This window comes from Nyctereutes procyonoides, unplaced genomic scaffold (assembly GCF_905146905.1).
Source record: "Nyctereutes procyonoides isolate TBG_1078 unplaced genomic scaffold, NYPRO_anot_genome, whole genome shotgun sequence".
Lineage (NCBI taxonomy): Eukaryota > Metazoa > Chordata > Mammalia > Carnivora > Canidae > Nyctereutes > Nyctereutes procyonoides.
Genome location: NW_026575160.1, coordinates 18,947,476 through 18,973,752, shown reverse-complemented (window position 1 = coordinate 18,973,752; position 26,277 = coordinate 18,947,476). Strand labels below are relative to the sequence as shown.

The 26,277-nt window shown below is 39.9% G+C and overlaps 1 protein-coding gene across 3 annotated transcripts in view; it reads left to right on the top strand.

Annotated features, from left to right (window-relative positions):
• The window catches only part of LOC129502834 (retinitis pigmentosa 9 protein), a 29,643-nt gene extending 3,508 nt beyond the window's left edge, over nucleotides 1-26,135 (top strand). The window contains exons 2-7 of one of the 3 annotated variants that reach the window (XR_008663048.1): nucleotides 7,244-7,274; nucleotides 8,392-8,521; nucleotides 11,606-11,697; nucleotides 13,853-13,914; nucleotides 14,649-15,020; nucleotides 26,119-26,135. Coding sequence is in view for 1 of the 3 variants with exons in the window: in XM_055314658.1 (XP_055170633.1) it covers nucleotides 7,244-7,274; nucleotides 8,392-8,521; nucleotides 11,606-11,697; nucleotides 13,853-13,914; nucleotides 14,649-14,847 (514 nt within the window). In the remaining 2 variants the exon portion in view is untranslated. Of the gene's footprint in view, nucleotides 1-7,243; nucleotides 7,275-8,391; nucleotides 8,522-11,605; nucleotides 11,698-13,852; nucleotides 13,915-14,648; nucleotides 15,298-17,105; nucleotides 19,234-26,118 lie in introns of those variants that run through there. The other 2 variants (XR_008663047.1, XM_055314658.1) reach the window with 2 other exon arrangements.
• Nucleotides 26,136-26,277: the final 142 nt, after the last annotated feature.

The following is a 26,277-nucleotide window of genomic DNA, read 5'->3' as shown; positions in this document are numbered from 1 at the left end:
TGAAAATAAATAAAGCTTTTTGAAGGGAGCAGTTGAGAGAGAGAGGGAGAATGCAGAGGTGCTGGTTCATTGACTGGTAAATTTCAACTGTAGGGATATCAGACTACAATGAAAAGAAAAGCAAATAACTAAGTTGACCAGCCAGCAATGTAAAATGGGAAGCCACATAGTGATTTTTCACAAATTGAATTCAAATTCTTTTTTCCCCGTGGTTGCCCTTATTAGGTCCCTTTGCACTCCCCTGGCCAGTTTCTTACACTTTACCTTACCTTTTCTTACCCTATGACCATACCTGCCAGGACCCTACAGGCATCTGAGTCTTCCACCCTGTGCTTTAACCCGTACTCCAACTCTATTCAAGTGTCCCTTGTCTGCTGGACATAACTAAATGGAGATTCTGTATATATGTGGCAGTTTATCTCTGCCTTCCACCGCATAGGAGCAAGCTGCAGGAACAACTGGATTTGAGTATGCTTACACAAGGACTCTCCCAAAAGAAATCCTATGCCAGCACTCAAAAATACAAGAGTATTTTAAAGTAGTTGGCAAATTAAAGATTTCTTTCCCCGTACTCTGTTGGAAAGATAGTTTTTCCTCTGTTATCTAAATATAGTCTTCTTACTGCTCAGAGAAACTTATTACAGTCTGAATGATTTAGTAGCAAGGCTTCACAGATGGCACAAAATAATGGACCTCCACCAACTTTTTTTTTTAATCTTAATAACTACAAAGAGTGTACACTTCTCAGCTGTCACAGTGAAGAAGCCAACTACACAAACACACTCCCATTCTAGATCTGGTTGTTTTGTTTACATAGCCTCTACACCTAGTGTGGGGCTTGAACTCACAACCCTGAGACCGAGAGTCGACTACACACTCTGACTGAGCCAGCCAGGCGCACCCCAGATCTATTTTTTTTTCAGATCTATTATTTTTAATAGTTAAATTATTACTTTAGACCTTGAGAAATATCCTTTTTTTAACATGTTATAGAAATAAAGAATTATTAAACCCTAGGAAAAAACATCAACTATGTTCCTTTAAATGTGGAGAAACAGTTGTAAAATGGACTTTTTAGGGAGTTCCATTGCTAATAATAACAGGTTTCAAAATGTATAGTCAGTTTCATCACACTCCTTTTCCACTTAGGCAAAAGCATTTACATCATTTCCTTTAGAGAAACTCTGGATTAATGATGAGAGTGGAGAAGCCTCCATCACAATCCTTATTTGGAAGCATCCAGAGATGAAGCCAAAGGGACGTTTTCTTTGCTGTAACTATTCATAGCATTTCTCATCCTTCATCTACTACAAAGGAAAAAACACTCCTGTTTTCCTTTTCTATACTCATACTACATACTACACTCACAGCACTGTTCTAACTGTGTAGTTTTCCAGCATCACCAAGAAATTTTCTGTTCCCAGAGGACACCAGATTTCCCAGACACACATCCCAGTGTCTTACAGATTTAATTCTGATGTTGTCTACCTGGAGTCAGCGTCAGAACCTATAGGTTAAGGGCTCAGTCTCAGAAGACCTCTCCTCTCCACACACTTTAAATGTCAATTACAAGTACAGCTTGCTAGTAACCCATTGTCTGTAAAGCACAGGGTCCCTCAGTACCCTCCTCTGGAGCAGCTCATAGAACTCAGGAAAACATTTTGTTTATGTCATTACTGATTTATTATAAATTATTATATAACTCAAGAGCATCCAGGTGGAGCAGATACATAGTGTAAGGCATGTGGAAGGGGCATGGAGCTTCCATGTCCTCACCAGGTACGTCATGTCATACCTTTACATGTTTTACCTTCAAGCTCTCTGAACTCCATTTTGGGTTTTTTGTTGTTGTTGTTTTTAAGAGCTTATTTATTTAATAGACAGTGAAAGAGAACACAAGCAGGAAGGAGAAGCAAGCTGAGCGAGGAGTCCAAAGTGGGGCTCCATCCCCTTATGAACTGAGCGAAAGCAGATGCTTAACTGACTGAGCCACCCAGGTACCCCTGGGCTTTTTTTTTTTTATAGAGGCTTCATCACATAGGCATAATTGATTAATCAATGGCCATTGGTGATTAATTCAATCTCCCTGGAGGTAAGACTGAAAGTTCCAACCCTCTAATCATAGAACTGGTTCCCCTGGCAACCAGTCCTCATCTTTAGGAGCTTTGCAAAAGTGACCTCATTAATAAATAGTTTGGCTGAAAGGGTCTTGTTATGAATAGCAAACTTTTACCTTTATAGCTCTGGACCTACTTTGAGAACTGGGAACAAAACTAAACAGTATAAGAAAAGATGCTCCTATGGCCTTTTTATATAGGAAATTACAAGGTTTTAGGAGCTGTGTGCCAGAACAGTGGATGAAGACCAAATACATATTTATTATATCACACCCACCATCAATATCACACCCACCAAAGTTGTTTTCTTTCACATCTTAAGAGAAAGCTCAAAGGAAAAGCATTTCACTTTTCCCTTGGTCAATTCTCCCTAACTTCTATAACCTCAAATATATAATCTATTCTGAAGAGTCTTTAAAGTTGATCCAGAAGAAGAGGGTCAGAATGAAGAAAACATAAAACCATTAAGTGTTTCTATACTTTACAGCCATTCTGAAATATTAAAATGAGTCCTTTCCTGGAGGTTTACAAGGTTAAGACCTAGATCTGAGCTGTAGAATGTATATGTATTACTCCTTATAGAAGAGATACAAATCCCTTTAAGAGTTTGAGATGCTCTTTGAGTGCACAGACACCCAGCCTCAGAATTTGCTTCTTGTCTCTCAGGCTTCTAGGTCTCTCTCAGTTTGGTCCCTGGCCAGAAATAATGAGGACCTGGCCAGTCTGGTGATTGGTTGCCACAGAGCACAGTCAGGAAGTTTTCTGCTGTACAAAACGATTCCTGGTCTTCAAACCAGAGGATGGAGGCTTATCCTTGCTAAAATCCGTGATTAAAGACCCTATAGCTCTGTTTCCCATTAACTTGATGAATGTCAGACCCTGGCTCAGATGTTGATTCCTAGCTTAACATTTCCCCTCACAAACTCCTTAGAATTATCTGCCTCCACATGGCTGTTCCCAGCATCAACAACCAAACGTGTATGCATTTGATATTGCACACAACCCAACCCCTGCCTCAGAGAGGGCATGATGTCGTTGTCCTTGTTACTACCTCCCCCAGCCTCATGGTATTTTGCTTTGGGTTGGGGAAAGTATTGTCAAAATACAGGGTAGTATGGTATATAAATTTTATCACAGTGAATAAAAAGTGGGTAAGTGAGCAATGTGGCAGAAATTATCTTAGGGAAAACTGGGTTTACCACAGTATCTGTGCCCAAATCAAATCATACTCAAGCTCTGAATTTCAAGTGTTCCCGTAGTCTTCTGTTTTCCAGGGACAAACATGGTGCTAGAATAATTGCTGTATTCAGCTAAACATGTACTGACAGTCATGTACAGGTGAGCACATGAACTCTGGGCTTTGTGCCCTGTAAAATGTATTTAACCCATGAACAGTTATTAATACAGGAAATCCATTGCTGACTTAGAACAGTGGTTGCAGTTTGGTGAAAGAACTCTAGATGTCACGAGGTCTGGGTGATTGTCCCAAGTCAGCCTCTTAATTGGTAGCCTCCAATTGTTGGAATCAATGAAGGAAAATGTTGGAACTGATGTTGGGGGAAGAAAAGATTGAGGGTCAGAGTCCCTGGCCTGCCCTTCCTTATTCTGAGATTTTTAACATGATAGTTTATAATAAGGCATATTTTATGAGCCTCACAGGAGAATGGATACACTTGGCTAAATGCTGATGTATCACCTACACAGGGGAAGAGGCAGTGATCCCTGAAGCCAGATATAGAAAAGGGGTCCCTGAGTCCTGTAGTCTAGAAAGGCAGTAAGCCCAGCTGGGGATGATGTCTGTGGGAAGTCCACTGCCAGGTCTCTGCCCACCTCCACTTAGGAGCAACTGGCAAATCCCTGTAAGACTGCAGACCTATAAAAAAAGATGTGAAGACTGTCTTAGGATGGCCAAGCTTCTCTGCTGGTCTACATCTTGGCCTTTATGATGCTAGTGCTTCAGTCCTGGGCTGCCTCATGAGGCTGCTGAGAGCAGTGACTTGGTTTCAACAGAAGGAGCAGAAGCCAACATTGTGAAGTGCCTTTCCAGAGATGAAAGGGATGTTTGCTGTGACATATTGACCAATGAGGAAATTGAGGCTCTCAGGATTAAATAACTTGTCCAAAGTACATAGGCAGTGAGAATGAATCAGAATTCAAACCAAAAGAATTTTTTACCTGTGTTAAGACAAAAATTCAACCTAGTAAATTTGAAGATCTAGTTGGTTTTATTAATTGATTAATGAATCCAGCAGCATCCCATCTAGCAAGTAGAGAGATGCTCCAAACTGTACAAAACGGAAGATTTCTAGGAGGGTGGTAAATGAAGTTACCAGCAAAATAAAAAAAATTGTTCCAGGCAAAGTCACCTTCTCTTAGGTGAAAGAGCAGGGAGTCTTATCGTGCAGATTACCTCATCTTTGGTGGATAGAGAGAGCCCATGTGACAGATCAGTTTATTGGTACTAATCAGAATATTCCTGCTGACAGTTAAGAATAAGTTTGTGAGGGAGGTTAAAACTGTAATTAGGGCATATATTAGGACCCAGTTGGATGACATGGACTAAGTGGCTCCATTTTGGGACCCTGGTTTTCTTGTTAACACATCCAGAGCCCATTCATTTAGAACTGGAAAATGTTACAGCTGGAAATGTGAGAGTTCTCTACTCCAAAAAACCAAAACCTCTTTATCAAGGCAGTTGCACAGTTTATAAAGAGAGTCAATAAAAATAATATGATTTAGTAATGGATTTGATGTCCTTTATTCAAGGGAAATAAGTCCGTGGATTGGAGGAGTACAATGCCTTGCTCTTCCCAGGGATTTTGGACAAAAGGGAATTTTCTATGCCCTTGGTTTTTCTTGATACTTAGCACTATGCCTGACATAATGGTTGAGTGAATTCTTGTGCAACAAATAAGTTTTCAAGTTAAACCTTCATATCGCCTGAGAATTAAGTTCAGTTTCCCCTATTATACTTGTTCTTTTTTGTTAGGAAGAAAATAACAAGCTGGATAGAGCTAGAGTGGAGACTTAATTCTTGAAAAAAAACTACAGAAATAACTGAAACTTCAAAACAAAAATGCAGCCTATGAGCTGTTAGTAGCATATTTTGGGGCCGTTTTTCTTTCTTAATCTCACATTACTTTTGGTTTTTCTTTCAGAGGGAAAGTAACCTGTGCTTCTACTAACATAGGTTACCAGGAAAATGCCATCAATTTCACTTTTCTTTTGTAATGAAAAAACATGAGGTGACATATTTGCATATAAATAAATATGAGTGAAAAATAAAGGTCCCTCCCTCAGGTTTCCTTCCAGAGGTATTCCATTCATTTCGAGACACCTCTATGCTTATACCTCTGTACTTTTAGTCTCCTTCTCCGCATACACACAAATGGAAGCACACCAAGTACACTGTTCTTTACCCTATTGTTTTTTTATTATTATTATCTTAAACTATTTGGGATATTGCCCTACATTCTTTTTGGGATAATTTATATTTATGTGACTTAGATAAATGATCTACCATTTTAACATTTATTAGTGTTTTTCTGGTGTTAAAAGACATTTTATGATACAAATTCAGAAAATTAATCATCTCTGAACTCACCACCTGTCTGCAGCAATTTTGGGATTCTCACACTTACAAGCTTTTGGAGTCAAAACACAATTTTAAACCAGCCTCATTGCCCAGATACCCACTCCCAGGAAAATGTTCTTTATAGAGGCATTGAGAAGACCTAAGATGTTCACTTGTCCTGCTTGATTTTTCAATTTCTTCTTTTTTGCAGAGGAAGGGGGATGGTGTCCAATGTGTTTGATACCCACGTTACATGATCTCACTGGGGTCCTGGGATCAAGTCCCATATCAGGCTCCCCACAGGGAGCCTACTTCTCCCTCTGCCTATGTCTTTGCCTTTCTGTCTCTAATGAATAAATAAATAAAGTCTTTTAAAAAAATAACATGATTACACCTAATAGTAATAGTGTTATATGTTAGTTGTATCTCAACTTCTAAAATAATAATTTTTAGGGCAACCCAGGTGGCTCAGCAGTTTAGTGCTGCCTTCAGCCCAGGGTGTGATCCTGGAAACCCGGGATCGAGTCCCACGTCAGGCTCCCTGCATGGACCCTGCTTCTCCCTCTGCCTGTGTGTCTCTCTCTCTCTTATGAATAAATAAGTAAAATCTTTAGAAATAATAATAATTTTTAAAACATACATGAGCATTTGGAACTAATTTTCCAGATTTGGAAACCAGAAGCCTTTTGGGGGCAGTTCCAGCAGAGTGATAGGAAGTGAAAATGAATGGGGAGCATAGGGATGATGTGTATGTTCCCGTAGGAGCCTTGGGGGTCTGAGAGCTCAAAAGGAAAGTACATTCCCACCCATCATACATCTGCTTCCTCTAGCCGTGTTCTTTACTGAATGCTGCCTGTGGTCCAGGCACCGTGCAGGGGTCCTGAACCCCGAGTCCAGCAAGGTCCAAAGTACACAGAGGGCTGTCAGAGAGCCGAGGGGCAGACAGCTGGCTCATTCTGCGGGCAGGGTGGGTGGGTGGGCAGGATTTGAACTGGGAGCTGCAGGGAAATGGGAGAGGAAGCCTCTAAGACAGATCACCTTCACCTCCTTCCCCTGCAACAGGCCCTTCCCTCCTCCAGCTTTGCTCCTGCCCCTCTGTGCTGCCCCCAACCAAGTCAGTACAGTTTTCTCCACCTGCCACCACCCCACTCCCATGAGCCTCTTCAATGTTGAGTAAGTAGAAGGTGTGTCAGGTAAACAACCTGACAACTATGACAGTTGGAACCATGATCAGCTCATAGGTTTACTTCCCTCTCATTTCCCCTGCAATCTCTTGCTTTCTCTTCTTCAAAAATGAAATCACCATGTTCAGACACCTGGTTATTACTTCAGGGAATTTCAGTTCTAGATCGCCACAGGATGTGGTGCAGCGTCAAGTTATTTACAGGTGATCCCCCGACTGCTGGGCATATTTTATCAACTGCTTTAGATATAATGTAGTTTTAAAGTTTTACTAAAAGCATCCTTTTTGTTTTGGCCTGCCGTTGCTTTTTGCTCACTAAAACGTGTTATGTTCTTGTTAATGTTTTTAATGATGTCTTTTCTTTTCTAGCTATGAAAAACCTCCTCCTGGGCTTATCAAGGTCAGTGTGAAGTTTGTGCCTTTGGTTATTCTCTTAGACAAATTTGACTCGGTGCTCAGACTCAGTAAATTGTTACGAACACCTGTTGCATAAGGTTTGAACATCCTTTTATGATAACGCCGCTCCACCCTGCGGATTCCAGTTGGTTCATACACTTTGGGCTGGTCCAGCCTGTGCCTTTGTAGAAATGTCCTCAGTCCTGTGTCTGTCCCTAAGAACTGGGGCCCGCACATTCCTCAGTGATCAGTCCCCTTCTCCCTCGCTCCCTCTCTTGCTGTGGCTGCATCTTCTCATAGTTGTGCTCCTCCTCTGACTTGCTGCTGGCTTCCCGAGTGTCATCAGCTCAGAGAACAGTAGTCTCTAAGGGGACTGGAAGGTCCCCTGGTCCAGTCCCTGGTGCAGGGCACCCCCCTGTCTCCCGGCAGCACCTGGCCCCAGGGTCCAGTCTCTCTGCGGGAGGGAGACCTAGAGGGCTCGGTAGAGGCCAGGACAGCCTTCTCCTTGCTCATGTTCACAGAAAAGAAAAGACTGTTAGAAAAACCTTCTTTTGTATAAATTTAATATTCATAGGAACTGCAGACAATCAGTAGCTAAAAAAAATAACACCTTAATTGTGTAACAAAGTTATTTGGTGGTGAAAGCACGTTTCATAAATACAGCATGTGTGAGATTGTACAACATGACTGTGGTCTCCAAGGGATAATAATCTTTGTAAATTTAACATGTTATTCTCATCATTTCAGGAAATCTTGTTTAATCCTATACTTTGCCTCATTGCACAAGGCTTTTAATTTAATAGAAAAGTTTGTGGTCTGAATCTAATTTTTGTGATCTAGAATCAGGATTTGGAGCTCACAAATCATTCCTATGTGAACAATACTAGTAATATTTCTCTAAGAATAGCTCTGTCATGTTCCTGATATAGTTCTTCTGGTACATTTATTTCTCGTTTTTCTGTCAGGTATAATTTATCTTTCTCGCATTTGAGAGGGTAACTTAGGATGACACGGGTGTGTCCAGCCCCTGAGAAAGCCAGGCAGTGTTGTGTTCAGAAGCAGGTGGGAGAGAATTCTTGTGCTTTTTTGCCAAGTTGTGTACACGCTGTTTCCTTTTTTAGGAAGATGAGACGAAGCCAGAAGACTGTATACCAGATGTACCAGGCAATGAACATGCCAGGGAATTTCTGGCTCACGCTCCAACGAAAGGACTTTGGATGCCACTGGGGAAAGAAGTCAAAGTTATGCAGTGTGAGCATGGGAGAGTTTCAAGTAACACTCCTCAATACACGCAAGCTATACAGAGCGTGTTTACTTCTTTTTTTGTTTGTTTGTTTTAATTTGTTCTCACTGCAGCCCTGTTAAGTGAAAGTATGATCCCTGTTTTACAGTTCAGGAAGCTGACCTGCATGTGTTAGTAAGTGGTCCGAGGTAAGAGGTAGAGCAGAGCTTTGATTCCAGGGCTTCTGACTCCAAGGGCAATGGTCTTTCACAGAGGCATAGCTACCTTTCGAGTTCACTCTTCGGTTATATTCCAGTAACAAAAAGGATATTCCCTTGTGTAAATGCCACGAGGGACAAGAGATGTATTGGAGGGCAGGTCCCTTTGGGTCTTGCATCATTTGCCCCCCACCAGTGGTGTTAAGGTTCCATCCCTGTAACCTGAGAGGAGCTGTGGGCCCCAGAGGGTGGGTCCGGAACAGTATGCTATACATGCACACCCCCACCCCACCAGGGCTGCACTTTTCGTCCAGCATAAGATGGTATTTGAGAAAGGGTACTGCTGCCTTTGAAAGACATTTGTATAGGGCAGCCGAGGTGGCTCAGTGGTTTAGCGCCTGCCCAGGGCGTGATCCTGGAGATCTGGGATTGAGTCCCACATTAGGCTCCCTGCATAGAGAGCCTCTGCCTATGTCTCTGCCTCTCTCTGTATCTCATGAATAAATAAATAAAACCTTTAAAAAAATAAAATAAATAAAGACATTTGTAGAGAGATCCTTCATGCACATAATTAAAATAGTAGTTCCCTCATTCGCCTCATACTAAAGGTAACCATGTAAACTTCTTTTAAGAAGATTATTTTGGAGGCACCTGGCTGGCTCAGGCAAAGGAGCATGCGACTCTTGATCTCAGGGTCATGAGTTCCAGCCCCACATGGGGAATAGAGGTTACTTAAAAAAATAAAACTTTAAAAAAAAAGAATATTTTGAAGTTTATCTCCATGTATCTAAATAACAGTGTTGTATTCCTGACTCTTTATTTTTCAGATTTCTTCACTATGTATGTTGACTTCTTACTCTAGAAGATTTCCAGCTCTTTTTTTCTACCTCCACCCCACTTCATACATACTGCTATCTCCCATTTTCCCAATATGTTATATCATAATTTAGTTAAATCTTTTGTGTATATTTTTTTTTTTTTTAAATTTTTATTTATTTATTTATTTATGATAGTCAGAGAGAGAGAGAGAGAGAGAGAGAGAGAGAGAGAGGCAGAGACATAGGCAGAGGGAGAAGCAGGCTCCATGCACCGGGAGCCCGATGTGGGATTCGATCCCGGGTCTCCAGGATCGCGCCCTGGGACAAAGGCAGGCTCTAAACCACTGCGCCACCCAGGGATCCCTCTTTTGTGTATATTTAATTATGATTATTTTTCAGAATTGAATCATGTACTAAACCAATTACATTTCCTTTCATGCAGCCTGCATAATGTTTTGTTTTCCCTGCAGTTCATAGTTGCCTTTTTTGTTGTTCTTTTTGCTTTTTTCTGTGTACTGATTACTAATTCAACTGCTTCAGACACTTGAGGTATTCTGTTAGTTTCTTCCTCCTGCAGAGAGTTGTTCACCCTGCTATCTCCAGGGACCTTCCTTTACCATCACTCTCTGGTTTCCCTTAACCTCCCTCTTGTGTGTGATCTCCTAGTTGCCGTATCTTGGGTCTTCTTTCTTGTTGCCTTCTCTTGGTGTGGTAGAGGACATTCTCTAGTAGCCGAGAAATGGGTTATCAGAGAGAAAATTCTCAAGACTGTATTTTTCTGGAAACATCTCTATTTAATATTTTAGTTTGCTATTTAGAATTCTTTGTTAAAAACAAGCTTCTTTCAGAATTTTGAAGGCACTGCTCCATTGCCTTCTCATTGGTAGGATTGCTGTTGACAAGTCTGAGGCAATTAAGATTCTAGATGCCTTGATGTAACCTGCTTTGTTGTTGGTTGTTGTCTTTTGTTTTTTATTCCTCTGTCCAAGAGTTTAGGAGATCATCTCCCTGTTCCCAATATCCTGAAATCCCAATATCCTGAAATCCCACAAATTGTTTCCTTTTTTTTAAAAATAAAATAAAGATTTTATTTATTGATTGATGAAAGAAACAGAGAGAGAGAGGCAAAGACACAGGCAGAGGCAGAAGCAGGCTCCAGGCAGGGAGCCCGACGCAGGACTCGATCCTGGGTCCCCAGGATCAGGCCCTGGGCTGAAGGTGGTGCTAAACCGCTGAGCTACCCAGGCTGCCCTCACAAATTGTTTCATTGATTATTTCCTCTCCTCTGTTTGCAATGCGGCGATGGACTTCTTAGATTGGTTTTCTAATTTCTGTTCTTTTCTCTCCTATTTTTGTTTTCTACTCTCTAGAATATTTCATCAACATAGCTACCAATCCTCCAATTAAGTCTTTTATTTCAGTTCCAGAAGCTCTTTATTCTTCTATGATTCTTTTATTCTGTTCTTATTCTGTCATTGCAATATGTTCCCTAAGGATGTCTTTCTTCTAATATCTTTTTATTTCTTCCAAGTTGGTGTTTCCTATTTATTTTTTCACCTTTTTCATTTGTGAAGAGGCTTTCAGGTGACTAAACAATAGAAATTTATTGTCTTACCATTCTGGAGGCTGTCAGTGTGAAATCAAGGTGTGAGCAGGGTTGGCTCCTTCTGAGGGCTGTGAGGGAAAAAATCTGTCTCAGGCCCCTCCAAAGATCCTGTCTCACAATGAGGTCACATCCTGAAGTACAAAGGGTTAGGACATTCAGCATAATGGAAGTCCAGGATAGAGGGGGCAACAGTACAAAAAAAAAAAAAATCAGATTTTAATTTTTGCACAGGATTGCTTAGTAACTACTTGGCTCATTTCTAAAACCCAAGATTAAAGGATGCTTATGGAAGCAATTGATTTTCTCTATTTTCTGGTGTAAATATGTAAGCATGGCTCATCCACTAATTGCATTTGCTTTGGAAATTGGAATCTAATGAAGAATATCTTTAGTATGATCTATTGATACTTTATCTTGATTAAGTAAAACTTCATTATCTTACAGAAATATATCCCTTTTCTTTGTTTTTAGGTTGGCGTTGTAAACGGTATGGTCACCGAACAGGCGACAAAGAATGCCCTTTCTTTATCAAAGGCAACCAGAAGTTAGAACAGTTCAGAGTTGTAAGTAAAACCCAGGGTTTCAATTTATATTTGCCAGAGATGGTGAATGTCAGTGACTCAGGCAGTGACCAGTGAACTGGAGGTTAACATGAACTACATTTCCAGGGCTTTCTGGCCAAAGTATCTGTGTTAATGACATTTCTGTTAAACTGAATTTGTATGACAGATTAGCTCATTAGCAAAAAACTAATGTTTATTAAAGTGACATTTGCTTATGCCTTGGGAACACCAATTTCCTTTTCTGAAAGACACTGTTATGTGTTCAATCACTTTTTGCCTATAGAAAAAAGTCTTTCATAACTAAAATCAGCGTTCTAGTTCCAATCTTTATGTCAAGATTAAATATGTTTCTTTTATAAACTAGATATATATGTATAAATGATGTATCCAGTTTGCATGACAGTAAAATAGATGTGTCATTTCCCCACTTTATTTTCACAGTCACCTTGCAGGGTTGTTAGCACCCATTCAGGCACTCTTTCAGGCAGTTTACCTGTGCTGTTATCAGAGAGATTAGTATTATCACCATATATCAAACTGGGGTCTGCAAACATTTGCCAGGGACTTTAAGACATTTTAAAAATTCGGGACGCCTGGGTGGCTCAGTGGTTGAGCATCTGCCTTCGGCCCGAGGCGTGATCCTGAGTCCGGGGATCAATCCCACATCGGGCTTCCTATGAGGAGCCTGTTTCCCCCTCTATGTCTCTGCCTCTCTCTGTGTGTCTCTCATGAATAAATAAATAAATAAACAAAATCTTTTTTAAAAAATGCATTTTAAAAATTGTACTTTCATTTTAAAAATATGGGGAAAATATTCTGGGTAAATCAGTGCTACCAGGAAAGGCAAATTTACAGTTCTTATAACAGTTAAATTGAATGAATAAATTCATATATTTTAATTCAGAAACCTAAATTCTAAAAGTAGATCCTAAGGCTATGAAATCAATATATACAAATTTTTATGAACATGTAAGGAATTATTCAGAATTATTTCTGTGACTGAAAAATAGACTAAAGAAAATAGGAAACAACTTCAGTGACCAGCATACTAACATAAGTACTGTAATATAGAAGTCATATAGCTTTAGTTTCTTTTCTTTTTTTTTTTTTTTTTTTTTAATGATAGTCACACAGAGAGAGAGAGAGGCAGAGACACAGGCAGAGGGAGGAGCAGGCTCCATGCACCAGGAGCCCGATGTGGGATTCGATCCTGGGTCTCCAGGATCGCACCCTGGGCCAAAGGCAGGCACTAAACCGCTGCGCCACCCAGGGATCCCAGAAGTCATATAGCTTTAAAAAAAAAAGTCAAAAAAAAAAATAAAAAAAAAGTCATATAGCTTTTAAAAATTATTTTTTGGAAGAATGTATAATATCATGAGAAGATATTCATGAAAATGTTAATAAAAAGAGAACACAATTATATATTTAATTATAATTTTTTGTAAATTATGAATGACTAGAAGAACCATGCTAAAATGTTAGCAGTAAATATCTCTGGCTAGTAAGAATATAGATATTTTTAACTTTTTTATTTTTTTTTTTTTTTTAACTTTTTTAATATGTAAATTTGTTATCGAACATTTTTAAAGATAATTCACTTACCATAAAATTCAGTCTATGTGTAGTCATATTCTAAGTACTTTTAAATTACACAACCATTACAAGAATACGTTTGCTTTAACAAAATTGACGTTACAGTAAGGTTTTTCACAATTGATTTTTTAAGTCCAATATTGCGTGTCTCCAGGGAAATATGCTTAGGTAACTTGATAAGGATATTTCCACACTTCTTTTTGGGCATATACATAGGTTTTTGCGCACCAGTACATGAATCATTCTTATGTATCATTTCCAACTTAGTATCTCTTGATCATCTGTTTACATAAAAAAGGAAGTACCTCAATATTTCTAAGTAATATTTAATGATTCTGTCATGTTTGATATCCTTAAAAAAGCTATTCAAATTATATCTCTATAACTTTTTTGTAGCTTCTATGAGTTTGAAGTGATGGCGACCCTTAAGAAGGATTAGAACATGTTAAATATAAAATTACACCAAACAGGGAAAAAAAACTGCTTTCAGTAAAATACAAATTTTTATTTAGCTGATAGTCCATGGAGCCTAACACAACTGTAACCTTTTGTCATCCTCAAGGCACATGAAGATCCCATGTATGACATCATCCGAGAGAACAAGAGACACGAAAAGGATGTAAGGTGAGATGGTTCTAATGATACCAATACCCTCTTAAGGTCTGAAATTATATAAAGTTGGAAACACCCGTTCTAGTATTCGATGAGTGGTTTGGTAACTGTGGTACTTTAGCTGTGAAATATTTGGAAGGCAGGAGTAATCACAGAAAGGCCAGTGGGTGGGGAATGGGCAGGCCAGCCTTGCTCTACTTGGGTTAGCTTAAAGCAGTGGGCTTGGCTGCTCCTGCTCACACCACTGATGGATGCTGACTTAGTTTCAGTGTCTGAGCTATTGTTAAAAATTCGCTTTAGACAAGAATAAAGATAAGGTGAATGAAGAGGAGGGTTGGTTCTTCTCAAACTGGTTACATGGATTCTAAGTGTTAAGGAGATAGATTACCTAGTGTGACCTTGAGCAGCTGTGGGTGGGAGGGTGGGGTGTGATGAAGGAAGGTAGGAACGTGTTCGAAGTTCTGTACTAAGGACTGGAGAAACGTGCAGAAGAATTTAGGATGATGAAGAGACTACAGAGTGACTTGTACACTGGTTACCGTCACGTCAGAGAGGCATGGGTGTGAACAAGAATGGGGAAGACATGCACAAATAAAAGTGAATACTGTCTTCAGTAAGGTGGTTATTGGTGATGTTTTTTTTTTTTTTTTTTTTTTTTTTTTTACTCTCCCTGCTGCTCTTATATCGTTTTTATATACGTTTCTTTTCAGAGTTAAATATGGTTTTGGTTAATCTTCTCTGTGTAGGATACAGCAGTTGAAACAGTTACTGGAGGACTCTACCTCCGAGGAAGATGGGAGCAGCTCCAGTTCCTCAGCATGCAAAGAGAAACACAAGAAAAAGAAGAAGAAAGAAAAACATAAGAAAAGGAAGAAAGACAAGAAGAAGAAGAAGAAACGAAAGCATAAGTCTTCCAAGTCGAATGAGAGTTCAGACTCGGATTGATGAGGACTTGACTGGTTCAGCATTGTCTCCCCACAGATCAGACACTGTGGCCAAAGACCAGAGGCCACGGCGGAGGCGGGGAGGACGAGGAGGGAGCTGCCAGAGATCAGGGGATTCGACATCACCCGTGTGAATCCTCACCTGCCTTCCAGCAAAGATGTGACCCCAGGAGGGTGAGTTGTACCTTCCCAGGCGCTGGCTCTGGACAGCAGCTGATCTCAGGCAGGAAAGCTTTGTTCAGTGCCCTCCACCCGCTGAGCCCCGAGGTTTGTGATTCCTTGGAGGGGCCTCTGCTGGGGCAGCTGGACTGGGGATGAGCTCTGAGGAAGCTCCGGGTGCCGCCCCAGCCTCTCCCACCCCCCACCAGGGCACTACTTGGTTCCCAGAGACTTCAGGCTTGACTTTTCTCTGTTGTCCAGGATAATAAAAGCTCATTATTTATTTTTTAAATGTATTTATTTTTTACTTCTGAATAATACATGCATGTGCTCAAATTTAAAAGGTATCCAAGGTATAATTATGAAAATTTTTCCTCCTTCCTTTCTCTCCCAGCCACCTGTATCCCTTCCCAATGGCTACCAGTTTTACCAGGTTCTTGTTGGGTCTTCCAGAAATATTTTATATATCACAATAAATATAGGGCTTTTTTTTTTTTTACACAAATGCCATAAATACTCATCTGCACATTTTTAACAATGTAAAACAGTTTATTTTAATATCAAGTACATTTGGCATTGCTGTACCAAGAGGTGTGTGTTTATAATCACTGAGATGGTTTAATTGAGGAGGAAGGAGGGTTTAATTGAGGTTTAATTGAGGCTATAACAGCAATGAAAAATCTTGTGTGGCTACACTGTATTTCATTTGTTTGGATGTGACTGCCTGCATCCCAAGATTTTTCTGAGTCATTGACTCAGAAAATTTTTAAGAATATAGGGGAATTGTTAGATGGGGTCAGCTACCCATATCCCAAAACACATCCCTCACTTCCTTCGTCTTCCTGTTGGTTAAACACAGCCCACCTATGCTCTTCTGTCTTTGTACCACAGCAAAAGCAGCTTAGCTCATCTGTGTGGTGCTTGCAGCTAACGGAGAGTAAGTCTTGTTTTTTACTGAGCCAAATAGAGATCATCCTCACAGGTGTCCCTCCCTCTTCAGCAGGGGCTATTGCTGTTTTCAGGGCCCCAGTAACTCTCCTCCCATTTCTGTCCTCTTTCTCTGGGGTTTTCTCTGGGAATTACCCCCTCTTTAAAGAACAGCCAATCCAATCCCAGAATGGACCCATCTTCTACTCATCAATGAATGCTCCCAGTGTTGGCCTTGGAGTAACATACTGGTACAGACTGGAATCAGCACACTAGGCTTCTTATTTCTGAAAGTTCTAAGGCCAGTTAATTCAGGTATCCTTTACATTTATTCTTGGCATCCTAGGTCAGCATGCAAAACATGGGCCATCTGTCCTCTCCTGTGTCCTCCTCAGTGTTTCCTACTAGTCCCATAACTCATCTTCCAGGAATTTCTGTCCTTCTGGAATCCAATTCACAAAAAAAATTCTTTTTTTTTTTTTAAGATTTTATTTATTCATGAGAGACACACAGAGAGAGAGAGAGGCAGAGACACAGGCAGAGGGAGAAGCAGGCTCCAAGCAGGGAGCCTGACATGGGACTCAGGTCTCCAGGATCACACCCCGGGCTGAAGGCGGCGCTAAACCGCTGAGCCACCCGGGCTGCCTGAAAAAATATTCTTAAACAATAATCAAAGTCTGCATCCATATCAACTACAGTGCTTGTTAAAACACAGATAGATCACTGAACTCCCAGATTTCCAGAGTTTCTAATTCAGTAGGTTTGTGGTGAACCTAGGAATGTTCCTAACAAGTCCCCAAATGATCCTAACACTGTTGGTCTGAGAACCACACTGGGAGAACCACCGCTCCGTATCTTGGAGCCTTCCTCCACTTCCTGTTATAACTGGAAATCTGGCCATCTCCTCCAGCCCTTGCAAGGTAACTACTGTCCCTACTCCCTTATTCTGGTTTTCTGTATCTTTTTTGTTTCTGGCCTAGATCCCAAAGTCCCATCACTTAAGCCTGTCCTCCCAATTCAGAGCCATTGCAGAGTAAAAAGTGAAAGGAAATCTACTTAAAATGGTTTTATAGTACCTTCAAGATCAAGATCTTTTAAAAAATACATTACCAGTTTTTTAAATTAGTTTTACATAACTGAATAACACTATGAATACTGTTCTCTTCCTGTCAGGCCAGCCTCCACTTGTGCCCTGGACGCCGACTCTCAGCAGTTAGAGGGCAGTGATTAAGAGCACTGGCTCCGGATCCAGACTGCCTGGTTTTGAATACCAGCTGCACCATTCCTGAGCTATCAGATTATACAAGTTGCCTGACCATTCTGTGCTGCCATTTACTTGATGGATAATATTTACCTCATAGAATCATCGAGAATGAAAGGACTCAATACTTGTAAAACATTTAGAACACAGTTTGGAACATTTCAATTGCTAAATGAATGTTAGTTCCTGCTGCTACTTATGCTATCATCATTATCTGTTCCTGCTTCCTCATGGATCTTCCTTCCTTACCTCATCACACTCCTGTCTTCACATTCTTTCTTCCTTTCAACTGTTCTGTTGCCACCAGCATTTAAAAACTATTTTTAAGATTGTAAATGGAGGGGCATCTGGCTGGCTCACTCTGTAGAGCATGTGACTCTTGATCCCAAGGTTGTGAGTTCAAGCCCCATGTCGGGCATGAAGTCTTCTTTAAAAAAATTTTTTTGTAAAATTTGAAAAGTAATTACATGCTCATCCCAATTCAACTGTCCTACGACTTCATCTCACTTACTATACACCTTGGCAGTCTCACTGCTTCCTACAAGCTTTAAGTGGCCACAAAATTCCTTGGTTGGAATGTGCTACCTAACCATTTAACCATTCTTTGTGCAGTTCATTATTTTGGGTTGAAAGCAATCAAAACCCAGCAGATTTAGAAAAAGCCTTTACCTCCCCTTCAACTGCCTGCCTGTACAAGGCAGAGAGCTATTAACAGATTCCTCTTTATCTAAGATGCTTATTTGTATAATAATAGGGCAGCCTTTGTTTTCCAGACATCTGTCACCTCCCTGCTGTCTTGCTCAGTCCCCTGCTCCTCTTAGCTCATGTGTCTTACTGCTTCACTGTCTTTAGAATTTCATATGTAGGAAACTGTATTGATTGTCTCATTTCTCATATCAATTTGATTCTTAGTCCAGCTAAAAGAACCTTAAAGGGCAGAGAACATTCTCCCTCCACAACCACCACATACATATTTCTCACAAATCACTATATCACAGAAGGGTAAATAAGTGTCTTAAATAAACAGGAATCTGTTAATAGCTCTCTTCCTAGTACAGGCAGGTAGTTGAGGGGGAGGTAAGTAAAAAAGCTTTTTCTAAATGCTGGGTTTTTATTGCTTTTAACTCAAAATAATGTTCATGTCAAAGTAACCCATTTGGGGCAGCCTGCCATTGGCCCCTACATGGTCATTCAGATTACCAAAATATATTTCTCATATACATTTGGTCTTTATCCATACTTTCTAGCTCATATCTCCCCAAAACACTTGGAATCTCATGAGTGATATGAGCAATGGGAGCTTTTAATTATTAATTTTTTTTGAAATATTTGGTCTCCTGTCCCCAATTCCTAAATTCATTTCAGAGCCATAAGGGCAAAACAGATGTTTTGTTACTCTAACAAGCCCCTTCCACCAAAACTGGGTTTATGTTAATGAGATGAATTTTGGAAACCACCTAAGGATGGGGACTTGTTGCCATGTATAGCATCAGGAATTTTCAGTCCTACCCCGATTTCAGGGGAGGGTAAAAGTAGGTTGAATTAATCACCAATAGGCCATTATTTCATCAATTGTGCCCATGTAATATGCATCTAGTATGGTTTGGAGAGCTTTCTGAAAGAGTGGCACCCCTGGATAGGGCATAGAAGCTCCTCACCCCTTCCCACATACTTTGCCCTAAGCATCTGTTCCATCTGGCTGTTCCTGAGTTATATCCTTTTATAATAAACCAATAATCTAGTAAATAAAATGTTTCTGTGTCCTCTAAGCTGTCCTTAAGCAAATTAATCGGACCCTAAGCAGGGGGCAAGGGAACCGCCAACCTATAATCTGCCTGTCAGAAGCACAGGTGATAACCTGGGCTTTTTGGTGGCATTTGAAGAGGGGTGGGGCAATCTTGTAGGACTGAGCCCCTAACCTGTGGTATTTGATACTTTCAGTATCAGAACAAAGTTAAATTGTAGGGCACCCTGCTGGTATTGGTGTCCTGAGAATCCTTCCATGTGTGTGAGGAAACCCACAGGCAGACACTCAACCACTGAGCCCTAGCACCAAAAAATAGTTTAAAGACCCTATACCAATGGGGCCAAACTCACACCCAAGATCAAGTTTCTTCATGCTCTACTCATGAGCCAGCCAGGCACCCCTACAGAGTTTTTGAAACTTGGTCCTATTCAGGGATCTTACTTGTGGGGGTCTACTCTATGTATTTTAGGATATTCAACAGCATCCCTGACCTCTACCCACTAGATGCCCCTAGCACTACCACTTCTCACTCTTACAACCAAAAATATCTACATGCAAAGGAATAAAACTGACCCTTACCTTATACCACACACAAAAAATCAATTCAAAATGGAGTAGATATTTAAATGTTAAGAACTTAGGGGCACTGGTGGAGAATGTGATACTTGATCTGAGGGTCATCAGTTCAAGCCACACATTGGGCATAGAGTTGACTTTAAAAAATAATAACAAATATTAAATAGATGATATATAAGTAATAGATAATGGTAAATAGAAAAAGTTTCCTTAAAAATAATAATAATAAATAATGTTAAGACTTAAAGCTGTAAAACTGCTATTAAAAAAAAAACATAGGAAAAAGCTTATTGGGATGCCTGGGTGGCTCAGTGGTTGGGCATCTATCTGCCTTTGGCTCAGGGCGTGATCCTAGAGTCTCGGGATCGAGTCCCACATCGGGCTCCCTGCATGGAGCCTGCTTCTCCTCCTGCCTCGGTCTCTTCCTCTCTATCTCTCTGTCTCTCATGAATAAATAAATAAAATCTTTAAATAAAAAAGGCTTCTTAACACTAGTCTTAACACTGATGTCTTGAATATGACACCAACTACATCAACTTAAGAACGCTTTTACAAACCAAAGGAACAATCAAAATGAAAAGGCAACCTAGGAATGGAAGAAAAGTCCTGTTTCAGATGAGTTAATACACAAAATATATAAAGAACTCCCACAACTCAATAAATAGCAAGAAAACAAGCTGATTTTAAAAACAAAGGAACTGAACAGACATTCCTCCAAAGAATAACCGTCAAGTACATTAAAAAATATATCACTGATGATAGAAATGAAATGCAAATCACAAGCACAATAAGATATCACCTTATACTTGTTATGATGGCTATTACCAAAGAAAGAGATCAATGTTGGTGAGAATGTGATGAAATGAGAATCCTTGCACACTGTTGGTGGCAATGTCAATGGGGGAGTTTGCTACCAAAAACAGTATGGCAATTCCTCAAAAACAAAAATAGAACTACTATTTTTCCTAGTCCCACTTCTAAGTATATATCCAAAGTCATCAGAATCAGGATCTTGAAGAGGTACTGCATTCCCATGTTCACTGCAGCATGATTGACAATAGCCAAGACATGCAGACAACAAAAATGCTCATCAACAGATAAAAGGGTAAACACCATGCAGTATTATTCAGCCATAAAAGAGCGAAATCCTACATCTGTGACAACATGGATGACACAGGCAGACTTTATTTTCACTGAAATAAGCCAGACACAGAGGACAAATACTACAGGATACCACATGAATCTAAAATAGTCAAACCCACAGAAACAAGAGGGTAGAATGGTGATTCCCGGGGACTACGGTGAGGAGGAAACAGCAAGGTATTAATCAAAGAGTAAACGTTTTATTTTTACAACATAAATAAGTCCTAGAAATTGACTTTATAGAATAGTGCCAATAGTTAATACTAAATCATATACTTAATATTTTATGAAGATCTTATGTTAACTATACACCATACATATGTATGAGAACACACATGTTGAAACAAACATTTGAAAGTTTATGGCATAGATTGTGGGTAATATTTTCACAGTTGAATAATCCTCTCTAAACTTACCAAGTTGTATACCAATGTGCAGCTTTTTTTTATACCAATCATACCTCAATAAAGTGACTAATAAGATAAATAAAATGTATGGAAACCGTCTCGTGGGAGTCACTGCTTGAGCAGTTTCTTCAAAGAATTATCTATACAGTTGACCCTTGAACAACAGAAGTTTGAATTCTGTGGGTCCACTTATATGCAGATTTCTTCAAGACTGTATTATAAATGCATTTTCCTTATGATTTTCTTAACACTTTTCTTAGCTTACTTTATTGGAAGAATACAGTATATAATATATACAGCATACAAAATACATTTATGTTACCTGTTAAGCCTTCCAGTCAACAGTAGGCTATTAGAAGTTTAGGGGAGTCAAGTTATACTCAGATTTTGATGCACAGGAGGTTGGCACCCCAACAGGTCAACTATATTTATTTTCTTTACATACTTTTCTTTTTTCTTACCCATCGTGCTCTTGGATATACCTCTTAGATTAGTACACTTGGACTTCCGTAACAAATACCACAGAATGGGTGGATAAACAACAGAAATTTACTTTCTCCCAGTTCTGGAGGCTAAAAGTTCCACATTAAAGTGCCAGGACATTGATTTCTAATAAGAGGACTCTGCTTGTAAACAGCCTCACTTGGCCTTTCCTCTATGCCCACACAGAGAGAGCACTCTGTTACCTCTTGCTCTTTTATAAGAACAGTTCTTTTGGATCAAGGACCCAGTCTTATGGTCTCATTTAACCTTAATTACGCCCTTAAAGGTCCTATCCTTCAAATGTAGTCACACTGGGTGTTAGGACTTAAATGTAGAAGCTTCAAACACACTTCACTCCATAACATCCCTGGAAGTGCTCTTGCTAGGACCACCAGTACTGCCATTGTTAAGAAATCCTTTTTAGTCCTTTTCTTAATCTTTTTAGCATTTGACGCTGTTGACCCCTTTTCCATGAAAGATCCTTAGCAATTGGATTTCATGACACCTCTCCAGATGTTCTAACATATCTCATAGGCTGCTTTTTTTACACTCCAGTGTAACTCTTGGTTCCAGTCCTTTAAATATCAATGTTACCCACACTTCTGGCTTAGCCCTTCTCTTCATTCTTCTGTTCTCAGCAACTCTTATAGCTTAAAGTTTCAGTACTCTGATGACAGCCCTGAACACCTTCCTGAGCCCTAGACTTTCACATTTAGATGTCCTGTGGGCACTCCACCACTCTACCCAGCTCACAAGCATGATACCTTTAGCATTTTACTCTAAAGATGGTGCCATCATTCACCTCAGTTGAGTCAGAAGCCTAGCCTGATCCCTCCCAGAAGCTCTCAGCTGCTTCTCTCCTGTGTGCTTCTCAATACCCAAGGCACCTATTGTACTCTAAAGTGACTAATTCCTTGCCTGACTGCCCATTAATCTGGAAAATTCTTGAGGGCTCAGACCATGCTCCCTGTTATATCCTCAGCCTCCAACACACTGATGACATTGGTATTCAATACAATTTTATTGAATGGATAGATTTTCCAGTTGGAACATTATTTAGAAGTGCCAGTGAATACCACACTGCACCACTTATGTCCACCTACTCATTAACTGCAGGCCCAACCCCACACCTGGTGTTAGATGTAGGAAGGACAGTAAATTACCCCACAAACTGAGAAGGTACCTTGAAACCAAAAAACAAAGCAAGCAACTCCATACACTTTACAGTTTTATTTAGGGTAACTTACTGATGCAGCATCAGACAGGAAAAGATCCAGGCATCTACACAACTATTCTCCATAAAGTCCAGACCTTAGTCCACAGATTTTATAGAGCAAGGAGATGCAGAGGGCATTGTGGCAAGGTCAAAGGCTTTCACATGTAGCAGACGTCATGTCACAATCTGTGTGTGGTGGGGTTACGGTGGGCACAGAAAACTGTTATCTTTAGTACTTATCTAAAAAATTACTGGGGATATGCTATAGAGGATATAGCAATTAACAATAGCACAAAAAATGTACACCATGGTTCAAAGGTACAAGTACAACTGCTACTATACTTCATGTGTCAGGTCATGAAAGTGAAACAGTACATTGGGTATAAAGAGATAACCTTAGGCAGCCATAGATGAGGATACAGGCCAGAGGTGGAGTTAAGGCAGTCCTGAGCTGGGAATAATGCAAAGTCCTACATCTTTACATAAAACCAGCCTTAGAATTCTATCTTTTGCTTGCCTCCACAACATTGCTATTCATGTGTCACATTTCACTATGCTATCTAAGCACAGTGAAGTATTAGGTTAGTACAAGGAATTACAAATACAGGAAGTGCATGTTCATACAGCCTACCTTAGAGACAACACTGAATGGTCCCATCCATATATACTCATACATGCCTCCAGAGAGGCATTGGCATTCTTGATCACACACCAATAAAATCCCCTATCTGCAGCACCATGATGCCACCGTGCCTTGTTCTTTCAAACACAGAGTCTTCAGCCACATATAAATCTTTTTGGTACCTGGTCAGTTTTAACCTGTACCATTTATTGAGACAATATTGATTACAAGTTGACTATCTAGGTCTTAGGTTTTAAAAGCATAAAAAATTTGATTTCAGATTAGCAGTATTTCTTTTCCTGTTCTCTTTTTTTAAAGGGTTAGTATTAACAAATGACAAGGAGTAGAAGAGTCAACATAAAGATTTTAGAAGGAGAACTTATAGGACACAGATTTGTGATTCTTTGGATGAGACCCTTTTGAATGTGATTCTAAAAGCTTTTATTGAGTATTGTCAAATTTGTAAGCTTCATAGGGATGGACATCATATTTATAATGCCCTTCTATATGTGCTACCATTGATGTGAAATTCTTGACCTTAATATTGTTTTTGAAAATGTTCAATTGAGAATTCTGTTAACTTACATTTTATGAATTGGCGTATTGTATTACTGCAAGAGATTTGATTTTCAGCACAGTGCAAAAGTTCTTTCAAATGCATATGTCTTTTTTTTTCTAATTCCATTTTGTTTTAAAGCACATTTTAAATGTAGTTTTCTCATTTAGTAAAAGTTGTCAAAAAAAATAAAAAAAATAAAAGCATAAAAAAAACATTTCCTGAAAGTTTCCTTTGTTTCAAAGAATACACTGGATAGAACTACAGAACACACTCCTACAAATCCCCCTGGAGGTATCCATCAGTAAACTTAATATATTCCTGGTTTCCATTTATACAAAATGACTAGGTACCTTCTCTACAGAGCTGTTCCTGTTTATGGGGAATCCTTCATCTATTTATTCTGTCCTCAACTCCACCATCCATTTCCCCATATTTAAAGGTCCCTGGAGATTACAAGACAGTAATACATATGATAGGAGTATTCATGAACGATCCAATTTCATTGATGGTGTTACAGTGATATGGCCATTTGGAAAGGGGAAAAAAATGCTTGAGGAATCACACACACATTCAATTGAATTTGTTTTATACCTTTTAATTCCAAAAGCTTTCAAATGTCACATTTTCTTCTTTCTTGCTATAATAGCTTTATTTTTTTCGATATTTTATTTATTTATTCAGGAGAGACACAGAGAAAGAGGCAGAGACACAGGCAGAGGGAGAAGCATGCTCCATCTAGGAAGCCCGATATGGGACTCGATCCCGGGACTCCAGGATCATGCCCTGGGCTGAAGGCAGGCACTAAACCGCTGAGCCACCTGGGCTGCCCTATAATAACTTTATGAGTTCAAATCAGGGGATGATCACATATTCTAAGCCATCATGATGAGGCAGTATTTATCTCTTGTTATGTAACTGTAACTCAACGATTTCTTTCCTATGAAATAACAATGAAATAATATGTTTTTTAAATTGTTGGTATAACAGACTCAAGTTCTACAGAGAATCATTACTAATGTCTTTAGTTTCCATCTTTGGGAGAAAGATGGTATAATGATATGCTTGCCATGATTATCAGGCTTTCCTTCAGGACCACTGCAAGGCAGGATGGCCTGGAAAGGACCAGTAACCCCTTGCTCCCTGACACTCCAGGCCTAGGGGCTAAAGGTGTGGCAAGGATACTCAACGCCAATAATCAGTGTGAAGAGAAACCTGTCATGCTACTAACTCTTTAAGGGAGACCTTGAACTTCCAGGACCTAGCTCTCCCAGCTCTAAACCTGGACACTTTAAGTGAAGCCAATAGGGTAACTCGCAAAACTCCTTTACTCACAATAGACCACCATCAACAGCACTGGGAATTAAATGTGGAAACCCAACATAAAAATAACATTCCACAGAACTGAAAGGCTTTGGCTCCAATCTACTTGTAAGTGAGGATCTATAGAAACAGGTCTATTACCCAGTCAGACTGCTGTCATTTTTCACTGCCCACAAGCAGTGCTAGTTTTGGAAGGCAGACCATTCACTGAATAGGAAACCCCAAACAAACCCTAAAAGCCAGTCATGACAAACCCAAATTGGACACAGGATAGATACCAACCTCTGTACCTGCTATTTCCTAAACTTTACCGCATCTGCCTCAAATCTGTTTGAAACTTTGTAAGGTACCTTGGTTTTCCACCTCTCACAGTTACATGAGGGAAGAAGTGAATCATACAGTAAATAACCCAAGTTGATTGAAAACAAAAGAAATCAAGAAACATCTGTCAAAAAACCCCACATCTTTCAAATTAATTTTTTTTCAATTTTATTTATTTATTTGTTTGTTTATGATAGTCACACACACAGAGAGAGAGAGAGAGAGAGAGAGAGAGAGAGAGAGGCAGAGACACAGGCAGAGGGAGAAGCAGGCTCCATGCACTGGGAGCCCAACGCGGGATCTGATCCCAGGTCTCCAGGATCGCGCCCTGGGCCAAAGGAAGGTGCTAAACCGCTGCGCCACCCAAGGATCCCTCAAAAAAAAAAAAAGTATTGTTCAGGATATTATTTTGTATCAGTCTTAAAAAATCATTTGGCCAAAACAGTAATAGACTCAACCTAGAGAATTTGATCTGAAAATTACCATCTTACCTGCGTAACCAAGAGTAAATTAAAGTTATCTTCTTCACAGGGCTGTGATAGGATGGGGAAAACGGATTCCTACGCACTGATGGGAAATGACAGCAGAGCAAATGAGACTTTGAGAAGACTAAAGGCAAGATGGACAGTGTTTTGGTTTAGGAGCTAAGATTGGAACTTCAATCTCCGCATGGGGCCCCTTCTGCAGCCC